This window comes from Chiloscyllium plagiosum, unplaced genomic scaffold (genome assembly GCF_037043375.1).
Source record: "Chiloscyllium plagiosum isolate Xiang-an unplaced genomic scaffold, Cpla_swu_hap1 HiC_scaffold_6, whole genome shotgun sequence".
In the NCBI taxonomy this organism is placed as follows: Eukaryota; Metazoa; Chordata; class Chondrichthyes; order Orectolobiformes; family Hemiscylliidae; genus Chiloscyllium; species Chiloscyllium plagiosum.
Window position 1 is genome coordinate 102643588 of NW_028270144.1, and position 25333 is coordinate 102668920.

Genomic DNA, 25333 nt, shown 5'->3' on the forward strand with positions numbered 1-25333 from the left:
TTACATTGTCAGGTTCTCTCAGGGTCTTCAATCATGTTAACGCTTCCTTTTCTATGCTCTAGCAGATACAAACCTAGCCTGTTTAGCTTTTCCTGTTAAGACAACTGCTCGGTTCAGGTTTGACTGGTAACCTTCTGTGAACTACTTCCCAAGCATTTACATCCTTCCGAGATAGAATGACCAATACTGCACACAGCATTCCAGAGAAACTCGGTAGAGCTGGGTTCTGAAGAAGAATCAGACCAGGTTCAAAACATTAACTTTGTTTCTCTCTCCACAGTTGCTCCTAGATGTTCTTTTCTTGATTTCTCTTTTTTTATTACTGTGCAGAAGTCATGTACACTCTGTTGTTCAATTTTAATAGGTTTTTAACTTTAGTTATTTGTGGCATTCCAGAATATATTTCCCAGTAACTTGATGAAGCACATCTTTCTCAGTACCTCAGTTTCTCCTTCCACTTCTTTTCAGCTCATTTATCTGAACAATGCTCTAACACAATCTGGTGTTCTAGTTTCTGCACCAACCCTTTCTGTTATCTGTTGCATCTTAAATTTTATTGTATTTCAGTGATTAATTTCAAGAATACTAGTTCACAGTTGGGGTTATTTAATTCTGCTCTGCATTTTCCACTTAACGTTTGGTATAATATTTGGTAGTGGAATCTCTGCCTGAGATTTGCAACCATTGACCACCACCACCAGGCTCAGACATGTTAACCATTAATATGGTTGACCTAATTACTGACATAGGTGGTTGTAGGTTTGCTCGTTGAGCTGGAAAGTTCGTTTTCAGACGTTTCGTCACCATACTAGGTAACATCTTCCGTGAACCTCCGAATGAAGCACTGGTGGAGTAGCCTGCTTTCTATTTATATGTTTGACATAGGTATTTTCCTCATCAGTCTATTCAGATATGTTATGACATACCTCTAGAGCAGGTGAGACTTGAACCCAGGCCTTTTGGATCAAAAGGGCATGTGCCCGAAACGTCGAATCTTCTGTTCCCTAGATGCTGCCTGACCTGCTGTGCTGTTCCAGCAATAAAGTTTCAGCTTTTGGATCAAAGCAAAGACATTACCATTGTGCCATAAGAGCTTTTTATTATTACTGATATAAGCTTGAACCTAGTGATCACACTCATTTGCATCAATGCCATGGGATTGAATTGCTTTCCAAGCCTGTTTATGGGAGTTTTGTATTGGACTTGCCCAGTATCAAGGTACTAATCACATAAAAGCAACATAATTAGATGGGATATGTCTGATGCCAGACGTCCATGGCAACTGCTCTAAATAGAATCCAGTTTCAGCCCCCCCAACCCCAGAGAGAGTGTTTTAGAGATGTCCTTGAAATAATCTTGAAGAAATGAACATCCTCAGTGACCTATGGGCATCCCTGGCTTTTAACTGACGGAAGTGGTGAGGGCTTAGCGGAAAGCACTGAACAAACTAAGAGACTTCCTCAGGAATGTACAAAGGTGAAGTTGAAGCATCTGGTGGTGTGCACAAACGTCCAACAGCCCATCTATGGTCTTCTTCCAGCAGCATCTCTGCAAAATTGTGTGGAAAAAGCTGTAGATCAGACATAGGTTCTGAAATCGCTGACAACATTTATCAAACGGGAGAGGAAGCAAGTTATTCCTCGTTCCCAGGGACTGCTGAAGAAAAAAGAAAGAGCATTATTGGAGGTGCCAGTTTTTATGGTTAGCAAAAGAAAAATATATCAACATATTTGAGGAATAGCAGGAAATTCTGCTAGTGTCCAAGGAAATATTTTACAAACTAATCAAAAACCAGATAATTTAATTCATTTTCTTTTTGTTAGACTTCTGTGGAGTATCAGTTGATGGGCTTCAAAAGTAATTTCTTGTCTGTGGGAGGTCATGAAGACATGAAAGATGATCTACAAATGCATTTTTCTGCAAGTCAATTGTCATTGAAATAAGCTTCCTAATTTGTTGATCAAATAACATTTACCTTTAATTGTCAGTTAATTTATTTTGATGTAAATTTGTGAATAATAGAAGAGTACAACTATATACCTGTTTTTTTGGATTCTGCTTTGTTCTCATCCGTTACATCAATTCAGATTGAAAACAGTTTGAATACTTAACTGAGCAAACTAAAACTGCAATTAAGCAGTTGTTGAAATAATTGGACAGGTGCCTTAGGTACAGTAATGGCTCACTGAAGTTTTTTTACCTTTATTGATGGAAACTGAGTCAGCAGTGATATTTTGTCTCACTGATAATTGCAGGTTTAAAGTATTTTCTAACATTTTTGGGTCTTGTGGCACCGCAGTAGTGTTCCTACCTCTGAGCAGGCAAGCCTGGGTTCAAGTCCCACCTGCTCCAGAGGTGTGTGATAGCATCTCGGAATAGGTTGATTGTTATCTGTTGGGAGAGGCAATGGCCCCGTGGTATTATCATTGGTCTGGTAATCCAGAGAACTAGGTAATATTCTGGGGACCTAGGTTAAAATCCCATCACAGTAAATGTTGGAATTTGAATTCAATTAAAAATCTGAAATTAAGAGTCTTAAGGATAACCGTGAATCCATGATAATCGCCAGAAAAACCCATCGGGTTCACTAACGCCCTTGAGGAATGGATACTGCCATCCTTTCCTAGTCTGGCCTATATGTGACTCCAGACGCACAACAATGTAGTTGACTCTTAACTGCCTTCTGGACAATTAGGAATGGGCAGTGAATGCTGGCCTAGCCAGCGATGCCATCATCCTGTGAATGATTTTTTTAAAAATTGAATAACTCACAAAGAAAATGTCTTTTCCAGCAACCATGGAGAGTACTGTTGTCAGAAAGCAGAAGAGCGTCTAATGTTCATCAACTATATAAACGGGCTCAAATTTATTGTAGGACAAACAGCCATTGGATGCTACATTGCTAATAGCTACTCCAGTAGTCAATCTTAATTGCATTGCTGTGACATTGTAGAAGTGGATAGATTCACCTGTTCAACAAGATTAATTTTCACCAACGTAGTGCTTTTTATGACAGCCAATGAAGTACTTCGTAAATGTAGTTAATATTTCAATATAAGAAACATTTCCAAATGCATTTTATTCTCTAACCACTTCCATTGTTTTGTCACAAATTAAACTGTGCTGTTGGCAATTAACTGCTCATGCATGATTCACGTATAGTTTGCCAGTGAAGGGTAAAAATACCTTTTATTCAGTTTTCACAGCTTCAGAATGTTACAAAATGTTTGCAACCAACAAAACATTTCTGAAATGTAATTACTGCACTTGCATAGATTCACTCATCCTGAATCCAAGCCAGAGAGCTGCCTGCAGTAGCTTCTTTTCTGATCTCCACACTGTGGCAAGTGTGAAGTTTTCCCTTTGTTCTCCAGCTAGGGGAAGAATGAGAAAGGGTTGCCACTCCCGATTACCTTTCTGGAAAGTGAGTTTGTGACTGTTACATGAGCAAGCATCAGATTTAGTAGCAGGCTGCACTTGTTCAATTCTTGCCAGAAGTGTAACAATTGATCCCATACTCAGGCATCAATAATTGCCTTAGTATAATTCTTGTACAGAGAAAAAATTATAGGAGAAAAAAATCAATCCGTGTACCATTTCTATAATTCATTCTGTCTGTTTCTATATGTTATTGAGAACCTTTACACCAAAAGAAATCAAACCCTTTGATGTGATGTAAAATAGAAATAGGTTAACATTGATGTATCATCAAGACCTGCCTTCCAAAATGATTGTAATTCCAGTCTCTAGGGGTACAACATTGCTGATTTCATTTTGCAGTTTTAACATCAACAACTTATAAAGCAGTTTGAGAGGAAATGAACTTGGACATTAGAACAAAGCTGATAACATTGAATCATCTCATTTGATTCCCATTGATTATCCTGGAAAAGAAAATTGAGCCATCAACTGTTGTTTGTTTAGAGTTATGTCCAAGGCCAGTTTCACCCTCAGTATGTCGTAAAATATAAAAGGAAATGCTACAAATCCAAAATATCTGAGACATGAGCAAAAATTGCAGGAAACAATGTCATTCAAAATCTGAAAAAGAACAGTATCTTAATTTCTGTCAGGTTCAGGTGGACAGCATCCTTTCATTTGATTGAAGAAGGGATTGGAGAATAACAGATTAAAACTTAAGAGTCAATGTACACTAACTATTTTCATAAGGAGGCTGTTAGTGGATTCAATTGCCTGTAATTTGAAATCTAAGACTATGTTTTTCACAGCAACAACAACCCTCCATTTTCTTTTTGCTGTATTAGATAATAAATATGCATGAACCAAGACCTGTTGCCCACCACCACCCCCACCCCAATCCATGCTCCTCTTCCCAGAACTCCTTGTTTGCTTGCCTCCAATCAAGTTTCCAACCCTGCCAAACTTCCAAAATGGATCTTATCCAAGTTAAAATTGGTATCCTATGTGACTGTGATAAAGGTAAGCTATGCCCCCTTGTCCTGATCTGTCTTCACACTGTTTGACCACATTGTCCTCCACCAATGTCTTTCTGCTGTTGTTCAGTTGTGTGACTCACCTGGTCTCCAGTATAACTTGCCAATTGTAGCCAGCAAATCATCTGCAGTGGCTTTCCTTCAGGCTCCCATTTCATTGCTTCTCCCAAGTACCTATGTTTGGCCCCTATTTTTCCTTTACATAATGAGAATGTTAACATTATCAAAAAAAGTATAGGTTTCCACATTAATGCTCATGACTCCCAGCTTTGTTTCATACATTATAAAGTAAAGGGTTTATCTTAATTGTGAAAATTGAGATAATACCCCTCATCAGTATTGTAAGATCAAATGACTACCATAGTCACTGATAGAGAATTTTTAATTTTAAATGCTTTGTGTAAAACATCATCCTGTTCATAATTAGAAGATAATATTCAATGAAGGGTAATGGTTTGCGGATAAGAAAACCTCCAGCAGTCTTTATCAATCCCAAATAAAACTTGGTGGCAATCACAGAAGATGTAACAGATCCTGCTCTGTGAACGGCTCCACTGTTCTTAAATTGGAAGATACCTGGTACATGGTTATCAGAAATGTCGTCAAACATTATTACTGTTACCTTGAGACTTAACTATTTCAACACATTTCTGCCCAGTGTCCCGGTTTCTGCGCTGCATAAACTTGAAGCCATACAGAATTCTGCTGCCTGTGTCATAACTTGCACCAAGTCCTGTTCACCCGTGTGTTCCCTGAACTACATTGGCTTTAGTTAATTAATGCTTTGATTATACAATTCTCTTCCTATTTTCAAGTCCTTGTCATCAGTGTCACAAGCCAAGCTCCTCATCCCCAAACATTTTCCTCTATGATTTCCTCCTCAAAAAACTTCAAGATATTTGAGCTGTCGCCTCTTATGCATCCCCGAGTTTAATCACTCCACCTTTGGCAGCAGTACTGTAAGGCTGCCGAAGCCAAAGATATTTAAGTAATCTTACCTTGGTTTCCTACTTCAAGGTATTCTTAAAGGAGGCCCTCTTAAACCAAGGTTACTGACCTTTAAAATTTCTATGTTGCTCAGTATTGTATGTTGTTTAATAATACCTCTGCGAATTACCTTGAAATGTCTCACCATGTTAAATAGGGTCCACATTTAAATTCTTTTTACTTCATGGGTAGTGGTAGTGGTTTCACGAATTTTAGAATTTCAGAAAGATGATGTTTGGCAAAATAGTAGATAAGAATTTGAGAAAAACAAGTTCCAAAACAATAAATTGTTGAATCATGCCTTATCTTGCAAGTTGTAAATATTTCAAGGTTACTTAATTTCATCAGTAAAGCTTGATCCTGCCCTACTTTAAGTTCACTACCTCATAGAATGGTAACAGAAATATGACAATTTATTGCCTATCTCTGTCACTAGGATATTGAGACCAATCATAAAATATCCTAATCAACTGTCCCCCACAGACCGACGTGACAGACAGACACATTTTTAAAAGATATACTAGGGCTTTATTGTGGACAATTTTTTTTTGTTTTGTTTAAGGTGTTCATTTGCAAGTATAGTTATTCAGAGGGTTTTTGCAGGAGCGGTAGCTTTTTCTGTATTAAACCTTAGGTCAAAGTTGTGATTTTACTTCTTTGAGTAATGCCCTGTGCTCACCTTGAATCTGAAGTTCAATAATTTTTGCAGTAAAATCTCTCCGCATGTTGAGAACATTTGACACAGATTTGTATAAACAGAGTTAATAAACCTATTACTCAGTGCTCAGTAAAAATGTAGAATTTACAACTAAAACCTTTTTGGAAAGAGTAACTAAAATCTGTCACCATTATCTTCTGACAGTATATTAATAAAAAGCCAGTGATATCACGAAGAGTCCATTCAGTTTCTTGACTCCAACTTAATTACACTCTGCATTGTTGTATTACTGAAATATACTGTTAAACAATGAGTGTATTTTATTAGCCTTTTTATCTTCTGTTGATATTGGCAGTGAGAAATTGTTAGTGTGAGTACTTTGTGTTGAATGTGTTATGTGAATTAGATGAATATCCATCAGTATGTCATCATTTGCTAATCTGAATGTGATACTGAAGTAATGAGAGTCAGAAAATATTCAAGAGGGTTCTCATTAAAATTGAACCTTTCAGTAATGCATTTGTTGAAAAATAGGGTTTGCTTTACTGTGGAGACTATATTACGTTGGAACCTACACATTTAGCTTTTCAGAAAAGTATTTCCACAGGTTATAAGCAAGAATTGTCATTTAATCTAGTACATTCAGATGTTTTATAAAGCAGAATGATTTAATGGCAAAGGGTACTTTGATACTATCCCTTTGGCCCCAGTACCTGGATATGGGGTCAACCCGAATGTCTGAAATGGAAGTCTAATCTCTGAAAGAGAAATTAATATTATAAGCTCAGTTGTATAGACTGAGCCACCTATAAATCAAAGTTCTTTACATTTTGCAGGTGGAATTAAAGGAAACATGAAGTTAAACTTTTGAAAAATATTTGTTTATTTGAATTAGGATGCGGAAATGCATTTTTTAAAAATTTCAATCATGAGTTCAATTATTTTAAAATGCTTTTTAGAGGAGATGGCAATTGTAAACCAAAATGGTTGTGTTGTAAAATAGTAACATGCATTTATAGAGCATGTTGTACAACAACTGAATATCCCAATGTGCTTTAGAGCTGGTGGATAAATGATGAACTCAATAGCCTCCTTCTGCATGGTAACAATCCTGTACTTTGTTCTACAACCTCTGCCACTTCTTGGTCTCCACCAACAAAACCCTTTCCTCTGATATCTTTGTTACTATTTTTGAATGCTGCATTTTCCTATTTATCATTATCAAACGTTGAAAACTTATGAACTTCATTCTAATTATAGTGAAATACCTTGAAATGATGGTGTATTTGTCTGAAATTGTATTGAAATAGTAACCTAGTTATCGTAAATTGATTAATTTCTCAAGCAACTCAGCAGAGTGGAGTTTCAGAGAAATACGTTTAAGCAGTTATATACTATTTTTCATAACATAATTTCAAGACTGAAGTTACAAATGTACACTCATCAAAATTAGACCCTGGCCAAACGATAAAGAGGCTGTTTTAGTTAAAGGCAATTATCTTTCTCCTGTAAGCAGCTCTATGGGAAACCTACTAAAGGAAAGATATTTAGCAGTTGATTAGTAACTGTATGTTGCTTTTCGTGTAGATCTAAATAGTTGTTACACACCTTGAACTGAAGTTATTTGCTGTCATCATTCAAACTTGATCAAAGTTACATTGCTGGCATGCTCAGTTTCTTAGTTCCTTGAACTCTGTGCCAAAAGGTTTTTGTGTTCCTCTTGTCTGGAAATCCCACTCATGTTTCAATTTATAAAAGCATGTGTGCACAAGTGTGCTGTACATGCTTCACCTTGCCCAACAATGATTCTTCCTCCTTCCTTCAGTTTACAATAATTTCCCTCTTGTTCTCGTCCTGAGAATTGAGATATTGTTCCATCAATGTTAGCAGTCTACTCATAACTTTCAAAGCCATCCCTTGCACCACATGGGCGGTGGTGGTACTTTCATAAGTAAATTGAAGAAAGATGAGGTGTGACAAATGGTAAACACGAATTTAAGAAAAACAGGTTCCAATTCAGATAATAAGTAATTAATAAAGATGAGCTTTAAAAATGACAAGCACCAGAGTTAGAGAGCCAGACACATTGGCCTAAATCCTGGTCACAGAACCATGGAAGCAATTGCATAAGGTTAATCGTATCCCTATCTGACATGCATATAAAATGATATCAAAAGTGAATCAGGATCCATAGTCCAGTGATGTTGATCTCTATTGTACGTAAAGTTACATATATTTTTATTAAAAGTAAGGTCATGAAATAAAGTAGATAGAAATAAAAATACCTTGATTTCATTTGATTGTGTTAGTAAATGCTATTGGCACTTCCTGTTCATATGAAGTAAATGGGACAGTAACCTCGCAGCACATACATGCACAGTTAAATGTAGAAAATCAAAACTTGTGATTCTGAGTCACCCTGTCATTTTGCCAACTGTGATGTAGTGGTACCTCGCTGATAGAGGGCATTGAAATCCGTAAAGAAGTAAAATTATATTTGCTCACTAAGCTTGGTGGAAAAATGTAGGGTTGGTGCATCCAGATGTCAGTGAATTTTCAGTGGTGTGTTACTACTAATTATCTGGACAGGTACCTGTCCATCTTCATTCCCACCGATCCGCTCCACCCACTGCTCCGACCTATCACCATTACCCCCCACCTTCATCTACCTATCGCATTCCTAGTGACCCCCTTCCTCCCATTTATCTCTCAGTCCCCTTGCCCTCACCAGAAATGGGCTGCCTACTATCTGAAGGATCATGAATGACACTGAACATTGTGCAACCTTCATCGACCATCACCACTTCTGACCTTGTCGGGGTCCACAGTGCCTCCAGCCATTTCTTGATATTACATGGTGAATTGGGTTGGCCGAAGACTGGAATCTGTGATGCTGGGGACCTCTAGAGGAGGCCAAGATGGATCATCCACTTGGCACTTCTGACTGAAAATTGTTGCAAATACTTGAGACTTATCCTTTGCACTGATGTTTTGGACTCCTTGTGAAGTTACTGTACATGCAGACGCCCAAAAAAAAAGGGACAGTGCATTTAAAACAAATTGCAGAGGTTGTGGAGGCGATAGTGGTGTGGGAAAAAGCATGAGAGGTCACATTGGTCAATTATGCTGTTGCAGGTGATTCAAAGATCAGTAAGAAAATGACACCTTGGTGCTGAACCACCAGATTAAGCTAAAGGAGCATTTGAATATCCTTTAGAAATTGTGCAGCAGCCAGTGAACTTCAGTTGTGAGTAATGTGAGGTACTTCATATGGAAAGAAAAATCTCTGAGGAAGGAACTGTTACTTGGATGGAAAGAAACTAATGTTTATTGAAAGTTAAAGGAATCTGAAGTGTCCTGAATGGCATTTTGAAGGTATCACAACAATACTCAGTAATAGCAAGTATATTAGATGTATTAAAAGATCAATGTTGAGTCAATTGAGTGAGGCACATTTACCATTTTAAAAATCAATACTGCATCTACACATACAGTACTGTGCACAGTAAATCAAAATAATTGAAGAGATGTATTGAAGTGCTGGAGAGAAAAGACCGCAAAGATCGATAACAAGAATTGAGCATGTTCTCACTTGATGAGTGAAGGTTGAAGTGACATAATTACTGTTTTTAGCACTCTAAAGATGATGTAAATCATGATGTTGGTCTACAACAGTGCAACACAATGCTAGCAGAGTGGATCAAGCTCCCTTTGGAGACAGTGGAATGTTGATTCATTCAAGTGGACACTCTTGCACTAGAGTATAATCAGAAGGCAAATCCCTTGTTAGTGAAATCCTTTTTCTGTTGCATAAAAGCTACCTAAGCCAGTTGCTAAGTTCATACTGTTATACTTCCAAAAACCAGTTGATGTAAGATGCTGCCAGATCCTAATCTTTACGAAGTCTCTTGATTTTGTTTGTAGTGAAAGATTACGAGAAATACTTCTCACCCATAGTTTCAGTAAATGTCTCTTCATAAGCGAAAAAGTAACCAACCTGTCCCGACATCTGAGCATGGCCAGCACATGCTGAGGTGGGACTTGAACCTGGACTTTCTAGCCTGGAAGTAGGGATTCTACGACTGTTCTATAAGACTCCTTATGTTTCTTTATAATTAGTTTTGAAGCAACCTGTTTGACAATGTTATGACGTACCTGCAGGGCAGGTGGGACCTTCTAGCTGCAATATACAAAGAAGCAGCAGGAGCATCACATTGAGCTCATCAAGTCTACTGTGGATCATGGTGGATATGTTTGTAATCGCAAATCCATCCTCCTGCTTGCCCCAATAACCTTTCATCCTTTTGCTTCCCAAGAATCTATCCACTACTGCCTTAAACATATTCAAAGGCTTTTCTCCCAACATTTTACAGGAGGAGAGTGCCAACGACATCTGAACTGCTGTGAGAAAATATTTTGCCCCATCGCCATTTTAAATGGATGACCTCTCATTTTTAAAGTGACCCCTTATTCCAGATTCTCCCACAAAAGGAAATAACCATTTTCACGTTATCGTGTCAGGTTCTCTCAGGGTCTTCTATGTTTCAATCATGTTACCTCTTCCTTTTCTAAGCTCTAGCAGATACAAATCTAGCCTGTTCAGCCTTTCCTGTTAAGACAACTGCTGAGTCCAGATTAGTCTGGTAAACATTCTCTGAATTACTTCCAAGCATTTACATCCTTCCTAGATAAGATAACCAATACGGCACATAGCCTGCCAGAGAAACTCAGCAGAACTTGGTTCTGAAGAAGAATCAGGCCAGATTCGAAACAATAATTCTGTTTCTCTCTCAGACCTGGTGAATTTCTACAGCATTCTCTGTATTTGTTTCATATTTCCTACCTCTGCAGTGTTTTATTTTTCTATAAGTGTAAATCACATTGGTTTGCTAATGTGCCGTGTTCGTACTCATTCTATATAATTGGTGTACATTCAGGAATATGTTTTGCTTTGTGCTAATCAGATCAGATCAATATCCTTTATTTATTACAGAACTATTTTGTTTCTCCTTCCTTCCCAGTGGAATATCCAATTATTTCATTATTTATAACTGATGCAATACTTTCAATAAGTATCACCACTGCCAAATGATAGCAAAAGCATTGCAATTCTTTTACCTCACAAAGTTTTTAACCAACTTATATCATTGTAAATTCTAATTGTATCTTTCAGCAGTTTTAATTCAATGGATTTGCAGACTAATAGAATCATAGAAGGATTACAAATTTAGAATGTGTCTCTGCAACTAATCCCTATAGCCCTACAATTGTTTTCCTTCCCATTCTCTCTTAAAAGTCATGATTTAATTTGCTGCTACCACCACAGTGTATTGCAGATCCTAACTACTTGCTGGATTAAAAATAAATTTTATTCAGATGTTGCATCCAATTGTTTCCTCAGTCATCCTGTATCTCTGTGCTTTGGTTTTGGACCCAATGGCAAAGTTCCCATAACACTCCTGACTTTTGCCTCGTAGTTGGTGAACGGGCTATGAGAACTTTGGCAGGGACTTACTACAGAATTCCCAGAATCTTATCTATTTTTGTATTTATATAGAAACATAGAAAATAGGAGCAGGCATAGGCCATTTGGCCCTTCGAGCCTGCTCTGAAATAATGGCTGCTGATCCATCTCAATACCCAGTTCCTGCTTTTCCCCCTTTTCCTGTTATCCCTTTAGGTCCAAGTGCTTTATTCAACTCTTTGAAATTATAACTTTGACTTTTTCTGTGGTAGTGAATCCCACAGGCTCACTAATCTCTGGGTGAAGAAATTGCTTCTCTCAATCTTAAATCGTTACCCGGTATCCTTCGACTGTGATTCTTGGTTCTGGACTCACCCATCATCAGCAATATCCTTCCTACATCTACCCTGTCTAGTCCTGTAAGAATGTAATAGGTTTTTTATGAGATGACCTCTCATTCTTCTGAACTCTAGTGAATATAATCCTAACAGGTTTAACCTTTCTCATACATCAGTCCCAGCATCCCAGAAATCAGTCTGGTAAACCTTTGCTACACTCCTGTAGCAAGAACATCCTTCCTCAGATAAGGAGACTAAAATAACACGTAATATTCCAGGGTGGTCTCACTGACGCCCTGTACAGTTGTGGCAAGACTCTTTTGTTTCTGTACTCAAATCTTCTCACTATGAAGGCCAACACACCATTTGTCTTCTTTACCACCTGCTGCATCTGGATGCTCTCCTGCAGGGACAGGCACAGGTGTGCAAGGATCCTCTGATCTCATTACGTATTTCGTTTTCTGAATTTATAATCATTCAGATGATAATCTGCCTCCCTGTTTTTGCTACCAAAGTGGATAACTTCACATTTATCCGCATTGTACTGCACCTGCCTTGCGTTTGCCCATCACTCAGCTTGTCCTCGATCCTTGGTGGTCCTGTTTAATTTCTGCTCAGTGATAACCCCAGGATGTTGATGTTGGGGATTCTGCAAAGTAATGCCATTGAACCTATCCATGTAACTAAAGTTTTTTTTACCTTTGCAACCATTTTCTTAGCTCTTTACTGTGCTCTCTTTAATGTTTTCACATTGTTACAAAAGTGTGATGCCCAGACTTTAACATACTACTTTAGATCAGTTAAAACCATTATTTTATAAAGGTTTAAAATAACTTCCATATGTTCATATTCTGGTCCTCTATTTACAAAACCCTCATCTCAGATGTTTTATTTACCACTTTCTCAACACTTGTTTCTACTTACAGCAATTTGTGCAACATTTATCAAGGCATTTCTGGTCCTGAATCCCCCTTAGAATAATTTTCAAAAATATTTCCTTTCCTCCTTTTTCCCCTATTAAAATATATTACTTTATACTTCTGTCTCTCAATATGTTAAAGTCAAGAGTATTTTCAAGTTAAAGTTCAGACAACATTACAATTAACTAACTCCAGTGCCTTCTCGTTGAGGGCAAAGTTGCCTTTTTTGTCATGCGTCGTGGCACCTGGGTGATAATTCCATAGAGCAGTTCACTTTGTATTGTGTAAAAGAAGAAAGGACGCCTAGCGTTAGCAACAACTCTGCAGTGAGTGCTGTCTCACTGAAGTGTTATTGCCTTGGAAACAATTATGATTGTGCCTCTCTGGCTCCACTGGGTTCCTCCTGGGAATATAAAGCAAGCCTGTGTTCCGGCTTCTTTCCTGTGCAGAGGCGGTATTTTATGTCTCAAGTTCCCATGTTTTGCACGTTTTTATTTATGTATGAAGGACGCAGTATGAAAGCCGGGCTTGTCTTCATAGGAGGGCATAATTTTAAAAACCTTTAAAATCTGCTGAACTGTTAAAATGCCTTTTTGTTAAGAAGAACAGAGGATTGAGCACTTTTGTTAAAGTACAGTCACAAGGTAAACTTAAAGTTTATTTATTATTTAAAAAAGCTTTCTTTGGTTAACGTGAAATGACGAGATACGTGTTTTTGCTGATTATATCAAGGTATCTGCTTCTCATTCACTTTCATGTAGTCTGTAAAAGAACAGGTTCTAAATGCTGCAATATCCTGTTGTGGGATTCACAAACAAATGACAAAGATAGTTGAAATGCTGTAACCTTTTAAGAAATCCATTTATGAATGGAGGAAAGGAGTTCTGTTAATTTGATTAGTTTTCAAAGCCAATATGGGCAACATAAATCTTTGTAGCAGAGGTTTGTTTGCATTTTTAATGGCTTGTTTTCAAGTTTTCTGATTGGTTTAGATGAAGCTAAGCTTTCTGATTAGTTGTTGTTCTCATTCATAAATCAACGAATCAGTGAAAATTACTGCTTTCTGCTGCTATCAGTAGCCGGTTTAGTAATCTTAAAGGGAAGAGAGATCATAACTAACCACAATGTTGTCTTTTAGCAGATTCCTGATTCTCAGTAACAAAGCTTTTGCTGTAACTTGTTCCTTATTCCCTGTATTTCCCAATGTTTAATGCCTAAGCATCAGCCCCTTAGCTTTCATTTGATTCCAGCTCTGACTCAAGTTTCCTTTTTCTTTTTGACTCAGTCACTGCCCTTCACCTGCCAACCCCCACCACTGCAAACTGTCCCACTTCCTTTTTTATCTACAAAGGAGAACATGGATGTAATGATGAGCCTCCTGGAATGATTCCAAACCGTTACTTTTAATACTTTTTCAATTTCACACCCCATTTATTTACGTGGAGGATAAACATTAACACAGACTAGTTGGGCCAAATAGCCTAGTGTATTACAGCTTGTGAGCATTCCAGTTCAATACTGAGATGACTGGGATAATGTTTTCTCACTGGTTTCCATGAATAATGTACTCTGCAAACTGTTTGTGAGAATGCCTCAAATACAGACAGAAACCTGTATAAGAAATTGTAGATGTAAAATTGTTTTGTCCTTCAGTGCAGCAACGCTTGGTACCCAGAATTAATCAAGAGTCCTGGAAAGGCCAACCATTATTTCGCAATCATTCTATCATATTAGTCTCAATGTTGTAACTGTTATTTGTAAATTCTGATATGCTTGTCAACATTTATAATTTGCACAGGGGGATTGTGACAGCATATTTGGAGATTCTGCATTAAAGTTGTAATGTTCTACATTGACTTGAAGGTGATTCTTAACGTTTTCATTGGATTCTCAAGAATATCTATATATACTCTCTGAAGCTATTGTGGGTGCATTCCTACCTATATTTTAAAAATTGATGCACAGGTATGTGCTCACATACCTTGTGAAGTAATTGTATGTTCATCTATACAATCACAGATGCTTTATGAAGTCATTTTGTGTTTGACTGTTAAAAACTTTAAGGAACAGATACTCCACATATCATTCATAAAGTCCATGGGCATCCTGCGGAAGATATGTATCATTATGCCAGATTCCATGCACTTTGAAGCTGATTTAGTCCTTATTTCTCGAGTTACAAGAGTCACTGGATAGTGGAGAGGTGCCCTGATACACGTGTACCCCAGTGATTCCCTTGGCTAGTTGGTGGATTGCCATACTGATAGGGTGGGTCTTTTCTTTGTGTGAGATTCTACCTTGTTCTGTTTGCATCAGATAGAACATTAGGCAAGAATAATGAAAATGGAAGCCGAAGCTCCATGGTAGCCGATGGCTAAATTCATAATTTAACGTGACACCTTGCAGAAAATCTGCAAATTTAGCTCTTGACCCATTGGAACAGTCCAATGTTGGCATTCTCATCAAACACTATGGGGAAGAAGTTGTCACTATACCTATTCCGTCTTGGTATTCGCTATCTCCTGCTAGAAGGTGTACATGAGAATGTAGCTTGAGGACAAAATTATGCTTGGTTGTTAAGCTACACAGTCAAATAACCAGCAAAGTTCTTCACTGTTTAGACATACATCCGAATCTTTATACAGGGGCAAGGTGGAGGAGGACACATATCAGCCAAGGAGAAAATATGATGCTCAGAAACAAAAATAGAACTGTATTAAGGTGTTCCTTAAATGACACTTTGCTGAGCAGTATAATTTTTAATTTTTCTTTGTGAATCAAACAGCTACATTTTGTCTGAGTGAAGATTGGAGGTGTACTGATCATTGCTGCCACCTTTTGGATTCTTTGTGTTATAAAGCTAAAAGGCAAAGTTACTTGTTCATTCCCATGTTAATTTTGCATTACTGTAGTGATTCCGTTTGATAGTGCAACATACTGTAAAGACCTTTAGAACATCCTAAGGCCATGAAAGATGCTGTATTGCTCAATGCAATTGCAACATAACAGATTTCCGTTCATTTTTGTCCATGATATTTTCTTTTAAAAATAAAATATTCTAACTGTGTTACTCCAAGGTTCTCCTTCAATGTTCTCAGCAAAGCTAGTTTAAAGTTGTTATCCCCACGTGGGGTTCCTCAAGTTGCCAAGAGCCAATGGCCTAACTGTTGCTGTGTTTGAGGGAGCTGCAGTTTGTTGTACCTTGTCTGTTTTCAGGCCACTCAAGTCCAGCTGATTTACTGGTACCAGAGGAGCTTCCATCAGCTCTGAAGAAGGGTCACTGGACCCAAAAATGTTAACTCTGATTTCTGTGCACAGATACTGCCTGATATGTTGAGATTTTCAAGCAATTTCTGTTTTTGTATATCAACCTTACTATTATAAATTCATATTTCTCCATTACCACCACCTCAGCTGTGGTGGGTACACTGTTAACCAAATTTACAGCAAATCATGCTTAATGTGATCAATAATGTGATTAATAATGAGAGGAATGGATAGAGTCAATAGCCAGAGACTTTTCCCCGGGGCAAGATTGACTGGTACCAGGGGTCATAGTTTTAAGATAATAGGAGAAAGGTATAGAGGGGACGTCAGAGGAAGGTTCTTTACGCAGAGAGTTGTGAATGCATGGCTTGCGTTGCCAGCGGTGGTGGTGGAAGCAGAGTCATTAGGGACATTTAAGCGGCTGCTGGACATGCACATGGATAGCAGTGAGTTGAGGGGTGCGTAGGTTAAATTATTTTATTTTACATTAGGATTAACCCTCGGCACAACATTGTGGGCCAAAGGGCCTGTTCTGTGTTGTACTTTTCTATGTTCTATGTTCTAAATTCATATAGTGCTTAAGTTGAGCAGTAGAGGGTCATATCTTGTGATTTTATATGCATTTCTGCTTTCTTTTCATTACAGTCAACGATTAGAAATTCGAGCCGAGGTAGCAAATGCATTCTTGTCTAAGTTTCAGCTAACTGCAGATGAACTGAATATCCTACGAGGTCCAAGAGAAGGACCAGTCACAGAGGTAATCTGTATGTTCACAATTCCTACTATGTAGAAGAACTATTATGTTCCACTCACGGAATTGTGTCTCACAATCTTTCATATGCTTTTAGAACTTTTTTAAAGCACTTGGAAAAGTGAAGCAGATTCACAACGATGTCAAGATTCTATTACGAACAAACCAGCAAACTGCAGGGTGAGGAGTATTTCTCATGTCCCTGCTCAGAAATGTTCTAATTTCCAGGTGCTGTAACTTGTGTAGCAAAGTATAGGTTGAGTTGAGGAAATAAAGGAAAAAAATTGGGAGCTATTGCTACTTTGATAACATTGTTTAATTGTAACTTGGGTATGGCTTTTGAGTATTTCGGAATGAAACAGACACATGAATGGTGAGTGACAAAAAGAATGGAGCTGTGTGACCATGGAGCTGAGTAACCGTGCAGTCTGATTGGAGCTGAAATAAGAGTCAAATCTGAACTAAAACAGGAAGGAAATGCTCTCTCTTTCCTGTGAGGTAACAGTTAGCAGGAAATTTCAGCACCATGATGCTTGTGGGAAAGCAAATTCAGAGTATTTCTAGAACAAGTTGTGGAGTTGGAATCATGGGTGGAGGCCAAGAGAACAATTAATAACACTTAGTTATCAAGTCATAGTGATCTGCAGCACAGAAAATGGTCCTTTGACCCATCATATGAGTGCTGGTTACAAACGTCCGCCTAACTATTTTAATCACATTTTCCATCACTCCATAGCCTTGTGGTATCGTGGGTGCACGTGTAAATCCTTCTCAAATGTTACGAGGGTTTCTGCCCCTACCATCTTTACAACAATGAGATGCAGATTTCTACCATTCACTGGATGAAAAAGATTTTCCTCACGTCTCCTCTAGACCTCCTGCCCTTTACTTTTAAATCTATAACTCCAGCTGTTGATTGTTTCCTTAAGGGGAGATGTTTTTTCCTGCCTACCTGATCTATGCCCTTAATTTTTTTACATCTCAATCTCTGATCCAGGGAAAACAACCTTAGCCAATCTCTTTCCATTACTGAAATTCCCCAGCTCAGGCAACATCCTTGTAAATCTCCTCTCCACCCCCTCAAGTCCTATCACATCCTTCATATAATGTAGATCCCAGAACTGCACACAATATCCTATGTGTGTCTACAGCATAACCTCCCTGTGCTTAAATACTATGCCTTGACTAATAAAGTCAAGTTTACCGTATGCTTTCTTAAATATCAGGACAGGTGAATAAAGGAGCTGAGGGACGGATGTACATACACATGAAGGTCTTTCTGATCATCAGTGCTTCCCAGGGCCTATCATTCATCATGTATTCCCTTGCCTTGTTTGCCCCGCCCAAGTGCAACACTTTGCATTTTTCTGAATTGTATTCCATTTGCCTCTGACCAGTCCATCCATATGCTCTTGTAGTCTAAAACTATCCCCCTCACTATTTACTATCACACCAATTTTTGTATCATCTGCAAACTTAGTGATCAACTCTCCTACGTTTAAGTTCAAATCATTTATATAAACCACTAACAGCAAGGGCTCCAAAAGTGACCTCTATGCAACCCCAGTGGACGCAGATTCCCAGACAGGAAAATACCCCATAACAATCACCCTCTGCTTCCTATTATTCAGCCAATTGTGGATCCACTTTGCCAAATTTCCTTGGATCCCATTGGGTCTTACCTTTGCTACCAATCATTTTGGAAATGACTGCCAGACTACTCAGACCTCTTGGCATCATGGTAGCCCACAAACCCACCAACACACTAAAACAGCAGCCAATGAACTTGAAAGACCCTATACAGACAACAAGCAAAACTAATGCCATTTACAAAATACCGTGCAAGAACTGTAACAAACACTACATTGGACAAACACATTAGAAAACTAGCCACCAGGATACATGAATATCAACCAGCCACAAAAAGACAGACCCACTCTCATTAGTATCCTTACATACAAGATGAGGAACGATACCACTTCGACTGGGACAACATATCCATCCTAGGACAGGCCAAACAGAGATATGCACGAGAATTCCTAGAAGCATGGCATTCCAACCAGTACTCTATCAACAAACACATTGATTTGGATTCCATTTACCACCCTGTGAGAAAAAGAACAGGAAATTACATCAGCATGGGAAATGACATCACCAGAGGAAATGACATCACTGACGCAAACACATAAATAGAAAGCAGGCCATACAACCAGTGCTTCATCTGGAGGCTCATTGATGATGTTACCTAGTATGGTGACAAAATGTTCGAAAATGAACCTGCCAATTCAACGAACAAATCTACATCCAGAACCTAAACCTGAGCTACAAATCTTCTCAAAACTCGGCATAACATTTACAAAAATTTATCCTTAGAATTTACCAACATATAAATTCCACCAAGAGAAGATGAGGACTGCAAATACTGGAGATCAGAGTCGAGTGTGTGTTGTTGGAAAAGCACAGCAGGTCAGGCAGCATCTGAGGAGCAGAAGAATCGGTGTTTCGGGCATAAGCCCTTCATCGGAAATGAGGCTAGTGGGCCGAGCTGAGAGATAAATGGGAGGGGAGTAGGTGGGTAGAGGAGAAAGCGATAGGTGAATGAAGGTGAGGGGAAAGGTGATAGGTCAGAGAGGGGAGTGATGGACAGGTCCGGAGGGTGGTGCCGAGTTGTAGGCTTGGGAATGGGATGATGTGATGGGAGGGGAAATGAGGAAGCTGTTGAATTCCACATTTATCCTGTGTGGTTGCAGGGCCCCAAGGCAGAATATGAAGCGTTCTTCCTCCAGGCGTTAGATGGTAACAGTTTGGAGGTGAAGGCAGGCCAGGGCCTGCATGTCCTTGATGGAGTGGGAGGGGGAGTTAAAGTGTTCAGCCACGGGACAGTGGGGTTGGTGCTAGAAGGTGTGAGGAAATCTGTGTATTGAGGGAAGTACATGAAAGTTTGTTTAAGTTGCATTCTTTTATGGCCGATGTGGCAGAGAAAAACTGTTGGTTGAGTGTCTATCCCAGGGGTGGGGAACCTGCGGCCTTCTAGGCCATTGTGTGTGGCCTGTTGAATGAATCCAAATTTTGCAGAACAAATCTTTTTTTTATTAATTTTTTTTATCCTTTATTATTTTTAGTTTAATCTTAAAATGTATGTATTTAAAATACCAGAGAGTAAAAGAAAATTAATAGTTAGATTTTTACAAAATAATGTGAATTTTGAAGAATATATAATTGAAGTTTCTTGGATGTGGCCTTATTAGATTACAACTAACATAATGCGGCCTTCCAACATGAAAAGGTTCCCCGCCTCTGGTCTAGAAGGTTCAAGGAAATCTGCGTATTGAGGGAAGTACCGAGAAGGTTCAAGGAAATAAAAGCACACAACTTAAACAAACTTTCATGTACTTCCCTCAATATACAGGTTTCCTCAAACCTTCTAGTCAGAGAACATTTCTGGGATACCCACATCCACCAATCCCACCGACCGTGGCTGAGTACTTCAACTCCCTCTCCCACTCCGTCAAGAACATGCAGGTGCTGGGCCTCCTCCACCGCCAAACCATTACCACCCGACGCCTGGTGGAAGAATGCCTCATATTCCACCTTGGGACTCTGCAATGACACAGGATAAATGTGGATTTCAACAGTTTCCTCATTTCCCCTCCCCCTACATTATCCCAGTCCCAAGCCTCCAACTCAGTAACACCCTCTGGACCTGTCCATCATTCTCCTCTCTGACCTATCACCTTCTCCCTCACCTTCATCCCCTCACTGCTTTCTCAGCTACCCACCCCACCCACTTCCTAATTATCTCTCGGCCCCGGCCTACTAGCCTCATTCCTGATGAAGGGCTTATGCCCGAAACGCCGATTCTCCTGTTCCTCGAATGCTGCCTGACCTGCTGTGCTTTCCCAGCAACACACTCTGGACTATAAATTCCACCAGCATTACATCTATTTGTAATTAGAGGCTGTGCCAATTCAAAATGGATGTTTGCTTGAGATTTTCATGTGTGTTTTTGAAAGGTTGCTTTGAATAGTTGCATTGCACATTAGGCACCCTATGAGTGCAGGCTGTTAATCAATCAGATGGGATGCATCTTCCTGTCAGTTTGCAAAACTATGAATCTGCTGCATTTAAATATCTCATTTGTCACGTAAAACTGTATTGTAGTGCTGGTGTGCAATAATCAGAAAGATAAGTGCAACATAATATCGGGGCTTCAGAATAATATATTACATTCTCTTTTTAAAGTCTGGAAATTATGGAACAAATGGCACTCCTTCAAGAGACATCATATGAAAAACTTTACAGGTGGGCACAAGGTATGTGACTAGTTCAGTAAGTTTCTGACAGAAGGAGTTATACAAGTTTTGTGTTACTTAAGCAGAATGTATCAAGCATACCAAAGTCAAACATTGAAGATTCTCAATCATGTTGGCAAAAATATTAATTGAAAAGTTCTACATATATGTGATTCATAATAAATCATTATATTTTTCTTTGAAATGCAAAACAGCTTTTTGTCCTTATTGTTATACTGTGGCTACAACTTTACTATTGTCAAATTATTTCAGCTGCTTATAATGCACACTGACCTTCTGTGCTTTAGGCAGCTGACCTTGGCAATTAAATCAAGACTCGGTGATCAAATTTCCATGAGTAGAAATGTACCAATTCTGTTCACCATTCTCATTGTCTGTAACTTGTGAGCATGTTCTCATTGTGAGGCATGTTTGCCTTTAGACTGGATGTGCACATTTTTTAGTAAAATTAATTATATTGAGTGAAAAGATTTGCATTACTTTGTTGAGGTAAACTCCTACAACAGAGGTTCTGCAAAGTACGTTGTCAGTCATGGATTGATGTTGATGGACTTTAGGTGTTCACTGGTTTATGTCTTAATGTTTCCTTCCTTTCCTGAAAATGGTGACTTCTGCTTGGGCTGTGCATTTCATGCTTGGCAGAAGTCTCAGACATAGTCAAAACAGTGAATGTTGGCCTGATACTGTCATCCTCAATAATCTGGCTGTGCACAAGATCTCTGCTAACTTTAATCTCTTCGCTCTCACAAGTGGAGTCAATCATAGACGTCGACTGCCTCCCCAGTTGGGATTAGCTAATTCAATACAATCGTAAAGCTAAAGGTGGATCATTTCTAATCTGCATGGCTGGAGATAATAGAGAATTATTCTGATGCCGTTGAATATACAATTGCATTGCTGATCGGCACCGTCCGGGATTCCTGATGCCAGTGCCATCTTTAAAGCTCAGACAGGCACCCGCTCGGGTATTGGTAGTCTGGAGCTGCCATACACATTTCCTGTCAATTGCCCCAGATACGTTGGGCAGTGAGAAAACGGCACCCACACTTTGCCGACAGGGGCCTGGAAGTACTAATGGTTGGAGGTGCATGCGACCACTGATCATGGAGCATGGCCGGAGATGTTGGTGTCTGCTGTTGAATATAGAAGGCTGGAGGAGCAAGCAGAGCTGGAATCATATCTAACTCCTCTGACATTCATACCAGGAAATTGCTGGTGTCTTTCTGGCAGGAGAGAGAATGGCAAATTGCATATCAATGAGCTGAGATGCCATAATAATATTAATACAGATGTTAATGCAGGCAGGTAGGCGCCTCATTGCTCAGTGGTGACAATCTTGTCTTGACTTCAACACTTGGTCAGAAAGTTAAACTCTGCACTCTCAACATCGGGGATCTCCTTACTGCTTGATCTCATGCAACATTCCCAACTTTCTTGTCAATGTTAACCTTATCCAATGGCTGGGAAGGTTCCTCCCAATTTTACAATATGCTGTTTTATTTTATTGCTGAATAAATTAAGTCTCTTCTCTACTTAATTGGGCTGACTAGCAGCCGTGTGAGGACACATCATTTGAATTACTTCCTCTGCCGTGGTGCAGCCCACATTCTCTCAGTTGTTTTGCAGTGGACTCTTGAGTTCCCATTTTCTGATGCTCCGGGATTTGCAGGAAGACCTTGCATCCAGCTGACCAAACGCTTTCAATGCTTTTCTCTGACCGGCATGTCCGAGCAGTAGTTGGTGGACTCATGCATCGATGAGGAAAGAAGTGCTGAGAAGATTGTAATTGCTGATTCGAAGTCGAGACAACTTCAACCTTGGTGCAGCCACTGCAACTGTGACGTGACATTGCAGGGCCCTTTCTGACTGATAGAAGATCTTGTTTGTGTTCCAGTACTGAGTGCTTGCATGCATTTCTGCTGGGGAAAAAACATCTTGCTTTGGTCTGCCTGAAACTTGATGGTCTTCCTGAACAAAGGGTTGACCCTGACCGTGTGTTGCTGAGGAATGCACTAAAGCTTGAGGCAGAATTTTTTCATGGGATAATTTCATTCTTTCTTTCTTCCATGGGATGTGAGCATCCTTGACAAGGCCAGCCTTTTTTACCAAACCCTTATTGCCCTTGAACTGAGTGGCTTGCTACACCATTTCAGAGGTCAGTTAGGAGTCATCCATGTTGTTGTGGGTCTGGTGCCATGTGTCACCCAGATTGGTAAGTATGGCAGATTTCCTTCCCCAAAAGGATATTAATGTGCCAGAGAGATCATTGCAGCAATCATTATTAGTTGTCATGGCCATTATTACTGAAACTAGCTTTATCTTCCAGCTATTTTAATTGAATTTAAATTGCACCAACTCCCACACTGAAGTTTGGGTCCATATTGTGAAGAACATGAGCCTGCAACTCTGGATCACTAGTCCAGTGAAATTACCATTATAGCTTCAAAATTACTGTTGGCAACTTTGGGCTTCTGAAAAGTTTCCTTGGGTAAATTCATTTCTTTGAGATTTCCAATTGGGAAAGGAATACACAAATGGTGCACCCAATACTCGGAAACTGAAGATAATAACACTTCAGTGTAAATTATTAACTGTGTGCCTCTATTCCTAATGATACACACATTCTCCATGTTCTTCATTGAAACATATAGCTCTTGACTTGGTCATTCAATATGACAAGTGCTAAAGGAAGGAAGCAGCGAAGCTGACCAGGCTTTATTCATTCATGGGATATAGACATCACTGGCTGGGCCAACATTTACTGCCAATCCTTAATTGCCCTTTGACTGGCTTGCTAGGGCCATTTCAGAGGACAGTAAGAGTCAACCACATTACTCTGGGTTTTGAGTCACATTTAGGTCAGACCAAGTAAGGATAACAGATTTCCTTCCTTTGGACATTAGTGAACAAAATGTATATTTGCAACAATTGACAGCACCTTCCATGGGTTAGCTTTTAATTCCAGATTTTTATTCAAGTTTCACCATGTCTCCAGAACATCAACCTGAGGTCCAGTGATATCTCCACTTCCACTGATCAAAGCTGATGAAAAGAAAATCTTAATTTTTTCTAATTATTTGTAATTTTAATGTTCTACTAAGCTTTTGTCTTCCAATTGTAGGTTAGGTTGCAGAAGATGCAACCTTTGTTTCTGAAATCATAACAGTGCAATTGAAATACAGAGCAGTGGGTTGATGAAAATCATCTTCCCTGTCCCATGTTCTACTTGCTTCAGATTCAGAGACATATGGTGAACTTGTCTGCCACATTTTGTGATGAGGTACCATTATGAAAGGGATTAAGCCAGAGGTTGAAGTTCATTCTAGGACAAAAATGGCAGAGAGGTTCTATCAAGGAATTCTGTCTTTTTTAAACATGTCTGTATGAAATTTCCCAGTACTTTAGAACATATAAACTTCCCAGAATGAAACAGTAAATTTCTAGGTTTCATCCCTGTTGTATTCTGAGTTGCTGATCTCAGCTGGAACAGTTATTATATGCAGGACAGAACTTGAGCAGCCTCAGATAAGTCTCCTGGAGTTTAATAGAATCATCTTTAACTGGGGAGTAGTTACAATGTGGAATTTGCTACCACATTGATCAGTTGAGTCAAATAATGCAGATGCATCTAAGATGAAGCTGGGTAAACATATGAGGGAGAAAGTCATAGAGATATGTTGATGGGGTTGGGTTGGGTGAGAGAAGAATAAGTACCAGTTCTGTTAAGACCATAAGATGTAGCAGCAGAAATAGGTTATTCAGGCTCTTAAGTCTGCTCCACTCTCAATGAGACCATGGCTGCTCTAGTAATCCTCAACCCCACTTTCCTGCCTTTTTCTTATTTCTCTTGATTCCCTTACTGATTAATAATCTGTCTATCATGGCATTAAATATACTTAATGACCCAGCATCAACAGCCCTCTGTGGTAAAGAAATCCACACATTCAATACCCTCTGAGAAATGAAATTGCTCCTCATTTCTGTCTTAAATTGGTGACCCTCTTATTTTGAGATTATGCCTTTGGACATAGACTGTCCCACAAAGAGAAATGACCTTTCCGCATCAAGTCCCCTGAGAATCTTGTAGATTTAAAAGGTCACCTCTCATTCTAGAATTTGATTTGATTTGTTATTGTCACATATACTGAGTTACACTGAAAAGAATTGTTTTGCGTGGTATT

The 25333-nt window shown here is 39.0% G+C and overlaps 1 protein-coding gene across 1 annotated transcript in view; it reads left to right on the top strand.

Annotated features, from left to right (window-relative positions):
• The window catches only part of cog6 (component of oligomeric golgi complex 6), a 116310-nt gene that overhangs the window by 46228 nt on the left and 44749 nt on the right, over positions 1-25333 (top strand). Inside the window, exons 5-7 of the mRNA XM_043692125.2 lie at positions 16734-16845; positions 16937-17019; positions 21082-21152. Coding sequence (XP_043548060.2) covers positions 16734-16845; positions 16937-17019; positions 21082-21152 — 266 coding nt within the window. The remainder of the gene's footprint in view (positions 1-16733; positions 16846-16936; positions 17020-21081; positions 21153-25333) is intronic.